Source organism: Neolamprologus multifasciatus, chromosome 19, assembly GCF_963576455.1.
Source record: "Neolamprologus multifasciatus chromosome 19, fNeoMul1.2, whole genome shotgun sequence".
NCBI lineage: Eukaryota > Metazoa > Chordata > Actinopteri > Cichliformes > Cichlidae > Neolamprologus > Neolamprologus multifasciatus.
The window spans coordinates 1,939,784-1,957,054 of record NC_140457.1 but is presented as its reverse complement, the minus strand read 5'-3'; the positions used below and the strand labels follow the sequence as shown (position 1 = coordinate 1,957,054).

The 17,271-nt window shown below is 43.5% G+C and overlaps 1 protein-coding gene and 1 long non-coding RNA gene across 10 annotated transcripts in view; one reads left to right on the top strand and one right to left on the bottom strand.

Annotated features, from left to right (window-relative positions):
• Window positions 1-17,271, top strand: part of dlgap2a (discs, large (Drosophila) homolog-associated protein 2a) — a 188,481-nt gene that overhangs the window by 154,665 nt on the left and 16,545 nt on the right. For 8 of the 9 annotated variants that reach the window (XM_085143732.1, XM_085143730.1, XM_085143731.1 and 5 more), the window contains one exon: window positions 1,056-4,832. In XM_085143732.1, coding sequence (XP_084999858.1) covers window positions 1,056-3,442 — 2,387 coding nt within the window. In that variant the 3' untranslated portion in view covers window positions 3,443-4,832. Of the gene's footprint in view, window positions 1-1,055; window positions 4,833-6,663; window positions 6,724-14,464; window positions 14,851-17,271 lie in introns of those variants that run through there. The other variant, XM_085143735.1, reaches the window with a different exon arrangement.
• LOC146495662 (uncharacterized) lies at window positions 3,923-9,293 on the bottom strand. The gene is made up of 2 exons (XR_014871227.1): window positions 4,831-9,293; window positions 3,923-4,258 (listed from the first exon to the last, which is right to left on the bottom strand). It is a non-coding gene; the product is annotated as an uncharacterized LOC146495662 (long non-coding RNA).

The following is a 17,271-nucleotide window of genomic DNA, read 5'->3' as shown; positions in this document are numbered from 1 at the left end:
ACAAGTTATTTTGTCTCAAGCTCACGTTTACGCACAACGAGATGATATTACAGAGCTGCAGACAGTTGTGTCTACACTCGGATCAGCTGACTACAGCGGTAACCGAACTGTCGCGCTAGTTAGTCACATGTATCACACGTGCAAATTACTCAGCTGAAACATGCATTTACTTCTGATACTGAGCATTCATTATAACAACTTGTAAGCTGTTTCAACAATTCCCTGATTGCTGGATTCACAGAGGAAAGGATACGTCCTTGTACAGATGAAGAATGTGGGAAGAACAGAAGAGAAACGGCTCGGACAAGAAGTCCAAGTGGATTCCACCTCCTCCCGCAGTAGATTCACGATCAGTTGGGCTATAATAGGGAGAGTTAGAGGTGTGGACATCTGGAGATGTGCTTATAATCAATTCTTCATACCTATAAATGTTTGCTTACACTGCTTTCTCAGTAAACTCAAAGATCTCTTAAGAGTTTGGTGCAATGCATTTTGCAACTCGATTTAGTCAGTCAAACTGGACTTGACGTTTTCAATAGGGTTCATACTGTACTTCCTGATTGATGAGAAAAGCTTTGGAATCGTTGCTCATCTTTGCCTCTTTTCACTGCACAAAGTTCACATTTCCTTACCTCAAACGGAAGCCGAAGAGCACGCAAGGACTGTTCTCACACCTCGCTGATTAGTTGTCCATTCTCTATGATGTGTTCCAGGAGCTAGGAGTTTCAGCTTTGTGCATTGAAAAGATGTGAAGAATGCATGCTAGAAATTAAGGATGAGAAGGCAGTGTAAACCATCAGCATAAATGAGTCAAAATGGGAGTGCTGTGTAAATGCTAATATGACATATTGTTACTTCTATACATCTGTGGGAGTCACACGAGGAGATTGGCACCATAATCACTGCTGTACATTTCAGCTATTATCTTATTTTGACTCATGGCATTCAGTGCATGACTTGATGTTACTGCATTGTGACAATAAAAAGCACATTCTCTCCAGCTGCTCACACCTTTGGCCATATTACAGATATATATATCTACATTTGTCTTCCAGACAGAAATTATGTGCAGGAAGACTCTTGTTTACCTGACCAGGACAGAATACATGAGGATTTGGCAGACACAGTCCCTCTGACTCATGATGATCTAGGCTGCCCCATCAGAAGAGACAGGCTTTACCACCAAGACAGCACGGGGGCTACAGCCAAACCCTTGTCTGGACCACCTGTTTCTCCGAGCCTCTTCAGATCCACTGGAGCTAGTGCTCCAGAACGGCCATCGCCAAAGGCCATCCAGGCCAGTATCAAAGAGTCGGCTACCCTGGCTGCCGCTATCAGCATGCAGTGGAAGGAAGAGGTCTCGGCCATGCGTCGAGAGCTAGCTGAACTCAGGAGGGACCTCTGTAAAGAACTTCGTGCTTTCAACAGTAATTTCAACACTTTCACGCAGCATTATAACACATGGTCTCCCCAGGGAGTCAACGTGGCCGCTGGAGCTGGGGCAGGCTTGGGTGCAGGAGCTGGAACTAGTACAGGGACAGGAGCAAGGGCAAGGCCTGGAGCGGGGTCGGGGCCTGGGCCTGGGGCAGGAAGATTTGGAACCTCTACTGCAGATAGAGGCGCTGGGGGGGCTAGAGAGAAAAAGCCCCAAATATCCAAGGTATCGGTGGGGACCCAGGCCCGCAGCAAAGTCTTGGTCAGGCAGAGCACTGCAGATGCAGCTGTTAATTGTCCAGAAGAAAAAGACGAAAAGAAAGGGGCCCGCCGAGGCCTGCCAAAACAGCTCTCGATGGACCCGAGCATTCTTGCCTCTCCACAGTCAATGTACGTAGAAAGTGCCATACCACTTTCTTTGGATCCAATACTTCCTCTCTCTGTTCGAGCAGTCAAGCCAGAGACACTTGATGATACTGCTGTGCTCACCGGAGCTGAATCGGAGCTTGCAGTCGACGGTGCAGTTCTAAGCTCCTCTGACGTGGCCACTAATGAGCCAACCACCCAGGGTACAGCGCCACGTTCTTTAGAAACAGCCCCTGAGAGTCCTCAGGGTTCATCAACACCTGAACAGGAAATGGTAATCACTCCACAACAAACAGATGTAGGTCCACGTAATAATTCCCTACCTCAATCTGAACCATCTTTCACAGATAACCCCCCAGACTCCAAGCAAATTCACAAGGATATGATACAGCTGCCATACCCAGTCCCTGTAGTTACAGTGTCACCGCCAGATGAACAGGATTATGACATCATGTCAGATTCAGAGTCTCCAGATGTTGTCGCTGTGGACAAACCAGATTCAGGCCCTCAAGATCCTACTGCCGTGTCCTCAACATATCCAGAACTGGAAAATACAGATTCCTCAGACCCAACACAAGAAGAACTTCAACCACCAGAATCGCCCGTAGCCATTAGTCAAGCCTCAACCTCAGTCTGTGATGCACCAACTCTTCAGTTTGATCCTGCTACGCTGTCTGATTTGGATAGCGGCATAACATGTCCGTCTATTGTTGTGTCAGAGTATCTCGACTCGGACGATCCTGCGAGTCCAGCCGGCAGCGTCACAGATCCCATTATCACCTTTCCCGATCCTTCCGACCTCCCTGATGAGGAGAAAACATCTGTCTCAACTTTTGCTTCCAGCTCTGTAGAAACTCCACCAAACCCTGAATCTCAAGAGTCTCAAGACTCAGACTGGCCACCTCTTCCAGAACCACTGGAGACCACCACTATATATCACGCTGATCTGGTCCATTTTGACTTGGTCATGCTGACTTCCCTGGATCAAGATGATCTGGACTCAGTGTTTATGGATCCTGAACCAGAGCCTTTTGACATTAGTGTTGACTCTTTATCAAATGTAGAGGATTTAGACCCACCGATGTACCAGTCAGACAGTCCAAGTTCACCTCTACCATCTGTTGACCCTGTTGCAATGGGCCCTTTGGATCCTTCAGGATCAACAGAGTTCGTCTGTTTGGACCCAACTACGGAGTATCACATGTCTCAGGACGTAGCCTCGGGATTACCTGACATCCTACCACAGGTCACTGTCACAATATCCCCTCCAAGTTCGGTATCTCCTGATACATCACTGGAACTAGACTTTGGACCCACAAGTCCAGCCTCAGAACCTGCTCTATCATCAGGCCCAGATCTCCAAGAGATAACCTCGGAGGACCTGCCATCCATGGAGTCAGATGATGTTACAGCAGAGATACTGGAGTGTGTGGCTGTATCCCATATGACTGTGGGACCTGTGGAGGAGGATGTCCCAGGCAGTCCAGAAGCAGCTTCATCTGAGCAGGCCTTTTTGTGGTACAGGTGGCAGAAGAGGGGCCACAGGCGAGACTCGATGTACAGGAGTGCGAGTGTAGAACTGTGGAGTGGCCGATACGAGTACAACAGCGCAGAAATCACATACGTGTCTCTCACTCTGTGAGCTCATACCTCATCCTCAGCAGACGAAATGTAGCTGAAAATTATATTTATAGCTTTTGGTTTGTAGCTGCCAGTGCACTTACAGCGACGTGCGCATCGAAATGTCATGGGATCATCGGCATTCAAGCAAGAACTTCCTTCTACATCGTCCATGGAAAAAGACTGCATTGGTAGCAGCAAAACTGCATTTCATGGACTGCAACACAGTGCGAGAATGTCATAAACTCCTGCAGTGATAAATGCACTGAACAATAATGTTTCATAAAGCTCTCCGAAGCAATTGTCACCTCTAATGTGAATCATCTCCCAGGAAAGGACTCCTCATCCTCAGAGTGCTGGTTCAAATCAATGGATGATCCTGCATAACAAATGTTGTACACATTTATTTTAAGAGACTCTTTTAAGAGCTCACTAATAGACTGTAGAAACAGTCCAGAGTGTGCAAGGTCACAGCAGTCTTTGCAATGATTACGGCGATTACTTTGACCTATTTTGAGCTCTCCTTGCATTGTCACTCTAAAGTGGGGTGAAGTAAATATTGGCAGTTATCATATAACTATATAAAGAGATACTGTTTACTATGTGAGCTGTTGGATGGACGGGTTTAAAGAGAGAAGAACATGAGAAATGATGTTTGCACAATACTGAGTGGAACTGGGATCCTTTACTGTTACAGCTGTTTGCAAAAGTTTGAGCAAATTGTTTATTCTGTTGATATTTTACAGTGAATGCAACCTCAGCGGTACACAGGTGTTAGAAAAAATAACTTTTTTTAATTCAGTGGCGTAAAAATAATAAAAAATATCAAATGTGCCACCTGCAGTGTTGCCAACTCCTCAGTAAGGAAAATCGCTATTGGTTGTCCTAAAAGTCGCTAGAAGTCGCTAAATGACGTCATCACCTAATTTGCATAATTGGTCATGCTAATGTAAATGTAACCTATGTTGTTGGAGAGAGAAATAACATCGTGGAAGAGACATGAAGTGAGTAAAAAACGTCCTAAATGCATTTAGAATTTATTAGAACTACAAATTAAATTTATTTTAGCAATTATTGTTTTTTTAATGTCACAATTCCAACCCTGCTCCTTTACCCGGGCTTGGACCGGCAAAAGTGACCCGAAATAGGCACTCTGGTGGAGTTACTTTGTGTGTGTGTGTTTATAAGTAGTTTTAAACCTTGTGATCCACAAAACAGCATAAGAGTAAAAGAAGAACTGACTGCGTTACAGCACCCGCTGCTTGTTCAGAGTAAAAACGATATGCGCTTTCACGTCTTTTTTTAGCGACTTTTTTTCTAAAAAAAAAGTCGCTAAAAAAAGACGTGAAAGGGGGTCTGAAAACTTGCTAAATATAGCGACAAAGTCGCTAAGTTGGCAACACTGGCCACCTGCAGGAGTTTGCATCTGCTAACATCACTGACGTCTCAGCCCTTCATTAACAATCATCATTAGGTAAAATAAGGTGTGGGCAGACTTTTGCATACAGCTGCATTTTGTTGGAAAATAATTCTGCATTTATAATCATTCCCAACTAAGATTGCAAACCAGTAGAGTCACAGTATGTAGCTACCGTTACCTGCATACACATACAGTTTGCTATCAAACATGCACACATTTTCTGGACTGTACGGATAGATGAATTCATCAGAGACACTCTAAATTATTACATTTGTCTGACACTGGAATAACAGGCTTTGCTCAGAGGTGATGATGTATTTTTTACTGTAAGCTATCATCCTAACGCTCAGGAATCAAAGACTGAGAATGTACTGGGACATAAGTGTGATGACATGCCGAATTGTATTCCTTCCTGAAAAGAGGTAGTGCTGCATTTCCACATGTGTGATACTGACTGATGAAGATAATGTAGTAATGGTGCATGACAGACGGCCTCCATATTTCCTTGTGTTTCATATGCAGTGCCTCGCTGTAAGTACTCGGTTCTATTCATAGCTTCATTTCGACATTCAGTGCAATGAAAGGAGCCTACGTACCACCGAAGACGCAGAATTCTGTTACCAGCAACGAACAGCCAGGCAAAAATCGCAAGATATATCTGCACTCTCTGTCCAATTAATGCGCTCTGTGGAGTCGCCCACTGAAGTCTGATAAAGTGCATCGGAATAAAAGGAATCTTTCAGCAGAACATCAGTGAGCTGCCAGAAAAGGATTTTCGTCTGTTGTTTTGAGTCGAATGTGCGCGCAGCACTTTATTAAAGTTTGCTAAATTAGATGAATGTGAGAGGTTTTCAAAGGGGCGGGAAGTTAATTAGGTTCTACTGTTGAATTCATTTTACTGACATAAAGTGCTCCACTTTTCTTCTTCTCCTGGCTCTCTTCCTTTACCTTTGCAAAGATCGTAACTAGACGTAGCTCGCAATTTATTATGCACTGTAATGGTAATATTTTTATTTGTAGCATATAATCCAAAAATAAAGTGCTGTAGGATGCAGCGTGCAACGGCACGTAAAGCCAGGCTTTTCCTGCTGGAGCAGACAGAATGATGCAGGTGTGTCACAACACAGTATTTACTGTTATATTATTACAAACCAAAAAAAGCCAGTGGCCTCAAGTTATCTGCCCAATCTCAATTTACAAAATGGCTTCGACTGCTTCCTGTAGACTCATTTCATTTTCAAATTTCATCAAGATTAAGGTCGGTTCAATCGGATGGAAGCGCCGAGACCTTTTCTGACAACGGTGACAAATACGATCATTATTTTTCACTTCATCAGGTACTTTACATTAGACGGGGTTATCACAAGCTCACTTTCTTGCATTAGTATTTTTTTATGATTTAAGATAAAGTGTGATAAACTGTAGAGGTCATGCTGTCATCGTAAATAAAAGACAAACGATCATTGTTGTTCTGTGGACCCGCTCGTGATCTGTGTCCTCAATAAAGTCTGGAAATAACTGATAACCCTGCAAATATCAGAAAATGAGTTGAAGTAAAGAATATGCTTCCTGCTTGGTGTTAACGGGAACAATCGGGCACTTTTACGCTATTATAATGATGGTACTCGATCACAACGCTCATCCTGCTGCAATAAGAGCAATCATAACGCATAAACTCCCGCTGTGCCAGATGATCCTCGTATCCTGCAGTTTGTTCTTGGATCCAATCTAAGTATGGCTTTTTCTATTGTTAATCCATTATACTGTGTGTTTGGGCAAATGCGCCCCCTCTTCTGAATATCCCATCGCTCCCTTGTTTTCAGGGATCCAGTTCTGCCTCCCCTCCACCTGCAGCATTGATTGGACGCCCCAACAAACCCCAGGTAAACTGTCTACCTGGGGCATTCGCTGTTGCTCCGTTTCAAAGTGACATATTGTTTTAATGACACATGAGGTGTCCTGCAGCACACTGTTAAAAAAAGGAGAGAAAGAAATATATAGTTTCTGTTGTTGAGAATAATGTTGAGGATCTGCACCAACTCACATTCATGGCATCACAAACTTCACAGGAGGCTACAGCTGTAGCTACCTATCAAAGTCAATTAACTCAACTTGAACAAGTTAAACCAAAGAGCCGAATAAAGCCATGGAAAAATGGACCGCAAAGACGTGGGGACACGGTCGGGCAGGGAACTGTTGGGTTCTGGAGGTTCTACACTGGTGAACTGGAAAACTGACTGGGAATTAACTGGCAGGAAACTGGCTGGCTGTTAGCAGCATGAGTAATGGGCTGGGGTTAGTTTCGTCTGGAGCCAAGCCGAGCAAAAAGCAGACTCTTAAACTGGGCGATCTGGACATGGGTGATAAACCTCGGCGATGTCTGTAGCCTTAGTCTCAAGTGGGAGTCGGTGGGTTTGATCCAGCTGATACAGACCCTTATGGCTAGCAGGCTGGTGGTTACTGGGATGGCTCAGTTTCCTCACTACAGCCACATTAAAACAAACCTGCATATTCAGATTGAGGCAGACTTAATCGTTGAGAGTGCTTTCTCTGCTGCTTGGCATATTTATGAGTGCACCAGTTTCTCAAACGTCACCTCCGAAACCTCTGTTGTTCTGTATGTTTTAATAATCTTCCTAATGAAGTGTCACATGACACGTGAGGCGTGCAGCTAACTGTTGCCCTGCAGATGCTCTTCTTCCTGATGCTAACGCAGAGCGGTGGCACCGTTTCTGACTGCAGAAGCCATTAAATACGACCACGACAGTGTGGCTTCCAAGTACAGAAGAGCGTCTGATCCACAGATCAAGTGGAACGGGTTATAAAATGACTGTCTGCAGCCACTCGTGTGGTTTATTTATCAGGAACAATGTTTTTGTCCACAATGAGCCATCACGCTCCTCAGGACGCTTTTAAACTTTAACAAACCCTCCAGGTGTGGTTGAGTACGTCAGAGTAATGACTCACCCGCTCTCTCTTATCTGTAGTGAGTTATTCTTATATTCATTTCTTTAATGTTTCTGTCTGCAGTGCTTGTGATAGTGCCAATAATGGAATCCACCATCATTCTTCGTCTTCCAGCCTCCCTTCAGATCATTTACATATTCTTAAAAGCCTACTGCAAAACAAACTGCTGCATTTCCTTTGTAGTTATAAATCCAGCCGGAGAGAAAGACTCTTAACAACGTGTCACTCAACTCTCCTCCAAACTCCACGCCCATGTTAGCATGCAGCCCGCCTGATAGATGGAGAGGTCCTAACAGAGATGGAGTGGTTGACTCACTGCCTTTGTGTCTCACGTTAATCAGCCTGGCTGCTGCGCGTAGAGAAAGCAAAATGGTTTTTACTTTGAATAAATTTAGCCGCCTCTGAAGGTCCTGTCATCGATTACTTTTTAGAAACGAGCACTCTGCGTTGCACTTCCTCTCCTCGCTGCGATGGACACGTCCAGCAAATTTAGGCCCAAACAAATATTGTCCGTTTGTACTCGTGTATGCTCGAGGACTACATCCTCCCAGGTTTCTACATGTTTGTGTCACGGTTTATTTATTGCACCATGCACGTTCCAATTAATGCATGCATGCAACATTTAAGCACAACTAAACCTTTTTAGTTTAGTTGCAACATTTGGAAGATTTTGTGTTCCCACTAAAAACAGCCAGACTTGATGCCAGGTCTACCTGAACATGTTTAGCTGATGTTCTCTCACAGATACAGTGGTCCCTCGCTATAACGCGGTTCACCTTTCGCAGCCTTTTTTTGTGCAATTTTCCATGTTTTTTGTTTTGTTTTGTTTATTTAACAGTGCATTGTGATCCGCGTCCTGATTGGCTGTAGACCATTGTCAATCAATCTCCTCCATGTGTCTTCTGTACAGTACAGAATGCGTTCAGTTTGTCAAATATACATAAATCTTTGATGCTGTACTTTAGGTTTGTAAGTTTTCTCCACGACAAACACAACAATGTCGACGAAACGTTTTGCACTCCTTTGGTTTCCTTCCATAATACTGGACTTATTTTTCTACGAAGGTTTGAACTTTGAGAGTTTAAAGAGAGAAAAGTGTGAAAATGTTCTGGGAAAAGTGTATAAAGTGTGTAGTGACGGGTTTTACAGCCTTTAAACATCTATAATAACTGTAAAAAATAAAGTTGGCTACTTCGTGGATTTCACCTGTCGCTGGTTAGCTTCAGAATGTAACGCCGTGATAAACGAGGGAGCGCTGTACTACTGATTACCTCAGCACGCACATATTTTCCCCTCAGCCACGTGTGCTCTCTTTACAGATCCACTGATGTGACCTAAGAGCAAAGATAAAACGTCCTTAACATTAACACTACTAACAATAATTAACCCTTTCACACATAGTGGATTCAAAGGTTGTTTTCTTGTATTTGTGTCAGTGTTGATGGACATAAACACAACACACATATTATATTATTGATTCGTTTGTCAAAACTTAGGTGAACATGTAAAAAACTCTTTGAGAAACACGTGTTTAAAAAAATGAAGTTCAAAAATCTTTTTAAAGATGAATAAAATTACTTAAGAGAAAAATCCTGATTGAGGTTGTCATAATTCATGCCTGAAAGGGTTAAATTAAATTCATTAAACTGCATACAAAAACACAAAGCGCACACAGTGAGCCTTCGCAGACTCTTCTGGTTTGATGCCCCCGCACGGGGCAGTTCCCTGCGTCTCCTGATTGATGGTCCTGCTTCAGCTGCCAGTCTTGCTGCTTTGCTAATTGCACAAAATGTTCTCTTAAACAACCGCGGTGTTAAACATGGGTCTGTTGCACCTCTCAAGCCTCTCATGTTCCCATTCTTGAAGCTGCTCTCTTGACTAAGGACGAGGTTTCCTCCTGGTTTCACTCACAGCTCATCACATGCAGATGTTTGTAAAGGACCCTACAGTCACGTCTAATTTATCGCATGTTGTATAAAACGCTTTGAGCGCTCAAGGCGAGTAAAAAAGCACTAAGAACCAGTAATTTAAAGCAGGAACGTCAAAATCACTTTATACTGTGAGCTACATGCAGCCCACCGCTGAAACTGCCCTTTCTGTCAGTGTAACGACATTTAGCCGAACATTCAATCCCTGAGATATTTTAAAAGAACTGTGATTTCAACAACGCATTTCTGTGTATGTTGAATGTGTAAAAAGACAGAAAAGGTTCTGGTAGCTCATTCCTCTGCCCTGTGACCAGAGATGGGCAGTTACGCGTTACTGTAATCTGATTACTTTTTTCAAGTAACGAGTAAAGTGAGGAATTACTATTGCAAAAACGGTAATTAGATTACCGTTACTTTCCCGTAGGAACGCTGCGTTACTGCGTTACTAAAACCGTGATTTTTTTGCGAGAATGTCTCATGACAGTGACGTAAGCGAGTGCGACGTTCGTGACAACAGCTGTTTGCAGATCAACAATGGATCATATATCGAGTGCAGAGAGAGTATGAGCGTGCAGCGTTTAAAGCGTGGAAGTACTGACCTTACTTTGAGTTTGATTCCATAAAAAGTGACAAAAACATTAGTGTCCGTTGTGCGTGGGAAGAAAACTTCTTTTTACAGCGAAAAAAACCCCTAAACTTCCAAACAAGCACCGAGTAGCTACGACGTAATGGGAAACTCACAGAGAAACTCGCGGATTCTTCCACTGACCGCTGCACACCTGCACCAGGGTAACCCTCCGCCTACCCCACTCCTGCTTTACAGGTGAAAATAGAGCAACAGGACCGCTAGTCTTTGACTTTATTTATTTTCTGCTGTGTTTTACTTGCATCTATTTGAAAGACTGAGTGTAAACACACAAAATATTTTATTTTATGTGCTGGAATGTGCAGAAAATAGGTTTAAATGTTAAACAAATTTCTTCCAGTCACAGAATGTCGCAGATAATTAAAGTTTGCTTGATGCATAAAGTTAAAAGATTAAAACTAATAAAACAAGTTTTAAAAAGAGACTTTTCCATTTGATTACATTTTGTATGATGATTATGCAGAAAAAGTAGAATTGGGCTGAAAGATCTATCGCTTTATCACCTATTCAGGTTGTAAATCGTGTTTTTAAAAAGTAACTAAGTAATTAATTACTTTTGAAAATAAGTAATCAGTAAAGTAACGGGATTACTTTTTTGGGGAAGTAATCAGTAATTAGTTACTGATTACTTTTTTCAAGTAACTTGACCAACACTACCTGTGACACATTCACACATTTTTGTTTCCCCACTAGAATAAAAACAGAAATCTCTGCAGTAGACATTTAATCTTTAACAAAAACATTCAAATTGAAGTTTGACACCCCTGAGTTACAGGTAATAATAAAAGTCAAATCAAAAAAACATTTAAAACGCGATGAAGTCAAAGAATAAAAAACACAAAGTGCGCCCCAACACGTCACCAACCTCTAAACACAGAGCATCACTCGGCTTCACGTACACAGAGAGCAGTTTGCGCTACATCACCACAGCTTCATATGATGTATAATAATAGTGTTAAATACTGTGTCTGAAATGAGTGAGCAGTGCGTATGTTCTGGTGTTCACTTCATCTACATGCTGAGTAATACTGCCACTGACAAGATGGGACCAAGAGTTATGACTCCCCTTTGCACGACTGGCTGGCTAATAATGGCTCTATTTTGGTCCCCCTGCTGAATCATGCCCCTTCAATGGGTCATCTCTTTCCCTCCTCGATCTCTCCGCACTCCCTGATTTATCCTTGCTCTCTATCACACACAAACCCTCTTTCATCCCTCGTTATATCTGCGATGATTTACTCTCCCTCCTTTCTCTCTTACCTCTACATTTTCCTTTTCTCCCATTTTCCGTCTTTATTCGGTTTCGCATCTCTTCATCCACGAGGACTTAATTCTGTGAATGGCCGTCAGTGTGAGTCATTTAGTCCTTGGAGCAGAACGCTCTTCATAGACCAGACGTCTGTAGCTATTTATACACAGCTGCAGTCGGGGTGAGAAAGAGGCCAAAAGTTGTTGCAGGTTTCAGGTGAAGCGCTGGCTTTGATGGCTACAAGACATTTCTCTCTTTATTAAGATAAATGCAAACAAAAAAGGTTTGTGTTTGCTCTGCACTTGTGAAATGCTATTAATCCTACACATTAGTGTTTGGGGGGCCTGCGTGGATGCTCATTAGAACTGAAAGTAGTGGCTTTGTGTGATGTAAGCACACAAGAAACGCTGAGTTCAGCTCAGTTTGCCTCTTTGTCGAGGAAACGATAACCCATAACTTGCCCCGCAGCGTGACTCGGTGTTCCTCGGCTCTGCCGTCGCTCCTCCTTCTGCTCTCGGCTCTGAGGTGGCCGGCTCACAGCTCATGCTTCAGATGCTCGGGCCTGTAACTACGATGAGCTTTCTGAAAATAAAGACATGTCAAAGCCCAGAAGCCATTCGTGACCCATTCCCCAGTCCATCTCTCTGTGGATTAAGTCCATATTCTCATTTGCACTTGAAAGAAAGTAATCCTCCTTTCTGTTGTGAAACGGGCAGAATAAGAAGACGAGACGTGTCAGCAGAATCCTCCACACGAGTACTCCTGATTCATCCACGTCAGATCAGTCTCACGTGTCACAACGGCTTTTTTTTACCAGTCTCTGAACACCTGAGGCTGTGGTGATGAGGGCCGGTGTCATTGTAGGGTCTTTACCTTACAATATAAAGTGCCCTGAGGTGGCTGTTGTAGCGATTTGGTGCCATATGAATAAAACTGAACAACCCAGCTGTCCCTGAATTCTGCTGAAGCCAATCCCAGCAGTCCTGTCAGCACTGGGTGAGTTTATTACTCCAGCTGGGTATCAGATCACTGCTTCTGGAGGTGTTTGAGGAGCTGGTGCTGTGGCCCTCTGCTGTTATACAGCCTTTCTGACCTGTGCTCATGTGTTGACTCATGTACCTGCTCAGCTTAGTTTCTACAATACCTCAGAGGAGCTTCCACGTAGTGGAGAGGCAGGTAGTTCGATGGCGACCCTTTATGGTCAGGATGGTTCTGCCTTGTGTTAGCCAGCCTGCTGTTAGCGGTTACCCTTATTTGTGCTGCCGGGCGATCGTGGAGGGCTGTGAGCTTCGTCAGTCAGCAGGCATGGATCATGTCAGGTCCTGGTCCAGCTCATTCTTGTGGTTGGATGGCTGTCTTTGTGACGTTCACTGGCTCTTGTTCTGGGAGGTTGCTCTGGTCTGCTCTTAGATCCACCAGTGACGCTTCTTTCTCCTGGATGTTCTTCCAGTATTTTTGAGTCTCAGCTTCGGGTGGGTAGTACACCCTGGATGGGTCTGTGGACAACAAGCCATTATTCTCTCTGCTTGTCTTCAGCCTACTGGCCAGAGCTGTGAGGCTTCATTTGTTCAATTTGTTGCACCTCTAATTCACCCGCAACCTGTTTCTTTAGCAGCTAGCTTCTTCCAAATGTAATGTCTCAGCATGATGATATACACCAGCGGTCTCCAACCTTTTTTGCGCCACGGACCGGTTTATGCCCGACAATATTTTCACGGACCGGCTTTTAAGGTGTCGCGGATAAAAACAACAAAATAAAACCAGTACCGGTACAGAAAAAAATAAGATTTATTCATAACACACATGAAAAGACCCAGGAAAACAGAGTTAACGATAAAAACGATAACAAAATAACGCTAAAAACCAATAAAAACCCGGAAAACTATACATTTCACACCTGAGCCTCAACTTTTGCGGCCCGGTACCAAACGACTCGCGGACCGGTACCAGTCCGAGGCCCGGGGGTTGGAGACCGCTGATATACACTACTCACGTATCTAAAAGTAATATATGAGTAACTCAGTTAAAACACTATGAGGCCTAAGTCATCACCGGTGATGAGAAGAAGTTTTTTCTGCAGGATTGCAGAAACTTGGGAGCAAATTTTTTATTTTTAATTTTATCACATTTAGTAATCTGTGAGATACAAACCATCTGCATGTGTTTATCAATATCATGCTGGCCTTCTGCTTCTATTACATCCAAGTTTGTTTCTTTTTCTATTTCTGGATTTTATGTATGATTAACTTTTATTTACGGATCATTTCTATGAATTACAAACACACACACAAATTCTGGTTTTGCTATCTTAGTGAGGACATCTAATTGACACAATGCTTTCCCTAGATGCTTACCCTAACCGTCATAAATGAACGCCTAACCCTCAGCCTGAACCTAACCTTAACCCTGACACTAAAATCACAATCACGTGTGTGTCCTCACAAGTCCTCCGGTCCCTGCAAGTATAGTAACATCCAACTTTTGGTCCCCATGATGATGTCTAAACAGGCACACACACACACACACACACACAGTTGTGATTTCTCATATTTGCACCTGAACAGAAAACAGACCAAACTAAAAACAGACTTATGGCCACACTGAACTTTAATTAAATAAAATCAAATAAAATCATCCGTCACTATTTCACTATTATGAACATGTGCACTGTAGTTTATAGTTACCTTGACATATTTTTCCCAAAATAAAATAAAATCTTTTTACATCATTGCCTTGCAACATAAAATCTTTGCTATACTATAAACATATAGTATGAACAGTGGGAATTTAATGTAAATTTAAAATGTTAATATTAATTTTTGCCTCTTTTCTAGCCATCACCTACACACCTAGCTATAAGAAGACCCCTCCTCCAGTCCCGCCACGCACCACCTCCAAACCGCTCATCTCCATCACGGCCCAGAGTAGCACCGAGTCCACCCAGGATGCCCACCACGAGGGGAGGCACCCTCACGGTGGGATGTGGGCGTCCGACGGCATCAGCTTGGGGTTGACCCCGGGCAGAGGCCTCTACAACTCCAATGACAGCCTGGATAGCACCAAAGCTGTTACTATAGCGATGGAGGCGGCCAGAGTCATGGCTGGAAAAAGACACCCGTCCACAGACTCTCACAGCTCAGTGCTCACCTGCGATAAGGCCATCCTCGTGTCAAAGGCCGAGGAGTACTTGAAAACACCTCGATCATCTATAGGGATACAGGTCAGTCTCCACATGAGTGCGTGTGGTTAAAATGTCCGAAAACTCACACTGCTCAAACCTGTGTGTGGTTATATAACATCAAAGAATAGTTTCCCACACATACATTCAGCCGAGAAACGGCGTTCTCATTTCAGGGGCTAAAAATAGCAGGAGTGAGTCATCTTACTGCAATCTGTTAATTAAGATTCAACTCATGCTGGAGCAGGTTTTAGTGAATGGTAGTTCACTCCACGGTTCATTCACTCCTCTTCTTACTGTACCTGCCTCTCTTTCTGTCTAACCCCACTGACTCTCTCCCCCTTTCTAATTGTTCTCCCTCTCGCTTCCTTTGTGCCTTTTCTCTCCCTCCACCTCCCGTTTCAGAGTCTTTTTACTTTGGATTTGTCTCAGTCGTGCTCCGACTGTAGCCGAGGTTCTGCTGTTGCTGATCTTCCTTTGCAGGTTTCTGCTTTGATGCTCTTAAAAGATTGAGGAGTCGGTTCACTCCGCCTTCGTAGCCCTTTAAAGCAGAATATCAGTTCTATTAAAGTTTTAAAGTTTGCATGTAGGGAGTTTTGGTTTTCTGCTTTCATCTCATTATTACCTTAATCAGTGCATCTTTCCTGTTTATTCCTCCTCCACACAAATATGTGCACGTACATATATCCACTCTGCTGGCTGTCGTTCCTGCTAAACTGTTTGCAAACTCAAACCTGCTCATATATAAAATTTGAACCTTTTGATTTCATTCTGCCTGTGTTTGAATATCTTTTTTTGCTATAGAAATTAAGTGCATCCTAACTGCAGTGTTTTCTTTCAAAATGAGATTAAAAGAGGTAATTGGGTTGAGCTGGGGTTAAATATTATTACGGGGAAGTCAAACAGTAGTCAGGAGATTCTTCCACACATCCAAACTTGAGAATTTGCAGGAGAACATTTAGCAAATTTCTAAATTACTGCCATCAAAAATGAGCGATTTTAATGATAAGAGACTGAAACTGGTAAAAACAAACAAACCCAAAAAAACACGACAGAAGCAACAAAAGCTGGAGCTCCTCAAACGGCCTCTGGAGGCAGGCACTGATCCGGGTCTACGGGTCAAAACCTGCAGACTCACATGCTAAATGGCTAACCTCACTGCAGACGAGAACAGGTCAGCTAAATCAACTGAACTCAACCTCTCAACCCTGTGGAGAGGTTGAATATCATTTGTATTATAAGTGCAGGGTTAAAATGTTAAACAGAGCCGACGAGTCTCTGTTAGACAGACGTGTGTGTCACTGTAGAGCTTTTGTAGTAGCCGAGCTGAATCTGTGGGAGAACGAGCTCTGCCGCCTGTCCTGTAACCGGCCCAGAGGGTGGTCAGGATAACAGTTTGTTCAGCCACCTCCTCTCCAGTCATAAAGTCAGCCTTTCTAATCAGTTTATTCACAGCTCTGATGCTCAGCAAACCACAGTGAAGTACCCGGTGCAACTCAGCTTGCTTAGGGAGCAGAGCCTGCTCAGCCTCTTTCTGTACACAGCCTCTGTGCTGGGCTTCCACTTCAGCCCACAGTGATCCTTTAACAGACCTCCCACCCAGTCACGATTCCACTCTGATCTGTTGATTTTGATTGGCTGCACTGGCTCTTAGCCTTTAACATATTCTGTATATATTCTTTCAGATGATAAAATGATAAAAGCATAGTGATAATGTCAGGCGACTATAAACAGCAGACACAGTGCAAAAAGCCAGGGTCTGTCAGTTATATATATACATGTGAGCCATCTGCAGTTATTAGTGCATTGCTAAAAGCAGCTTTCAGCTGCTCCCATCCCAAAACGCCAGCCTTGCATTAAAAATGGTTGCTTTAGGAGAAACGAGCTCAGTGTTAATGAAGGTCTCACAGTAACCAGGCTACGTTTCCCTGACTCATGTAAACATCTTGGTTTACTCACTCTTTGCTCCAGAAATGATTTACCCAATTACTCAAGCAAAGTTCAGAAATCCTTGTTCACGTTCTTACTCTCTTCATCTCCAGCACATTTGCAGTACTGGCACTTTTTTCCTGTTAGCCGGGGTCAAAGCCTGCCATCTGAAGATGAACAGGCCACCCAGCCGCTCATTTATAGAAAACAGAAGTGAAACATCCAAATCTCATTGCAACACTTCAGAAAAGTCCAAAGCAACACATTCAGCACATGTGCAGGAGCGACCCATCCATCACCAGTGAGGTGGTGATCAAACCCTCTGGGAGAACGAGTCCGGTGTTAGCGCTGTGTGTTTGAGTGGAAGAGAGGAAGTGAAGGTGAAAATGCAGGAGTGTGTGTGTGTGTGTGGGGGTAGCAAAGTGCTTCTACGCAGTGTACCAGGGGCACGGAGAAAGGTTGTCGTACCATAGGCACGAGGAGTGTGTGTGTGTGTGTGTGTGTGTGTGTGTGTGTGTGTGTGTGTGTGTGTGT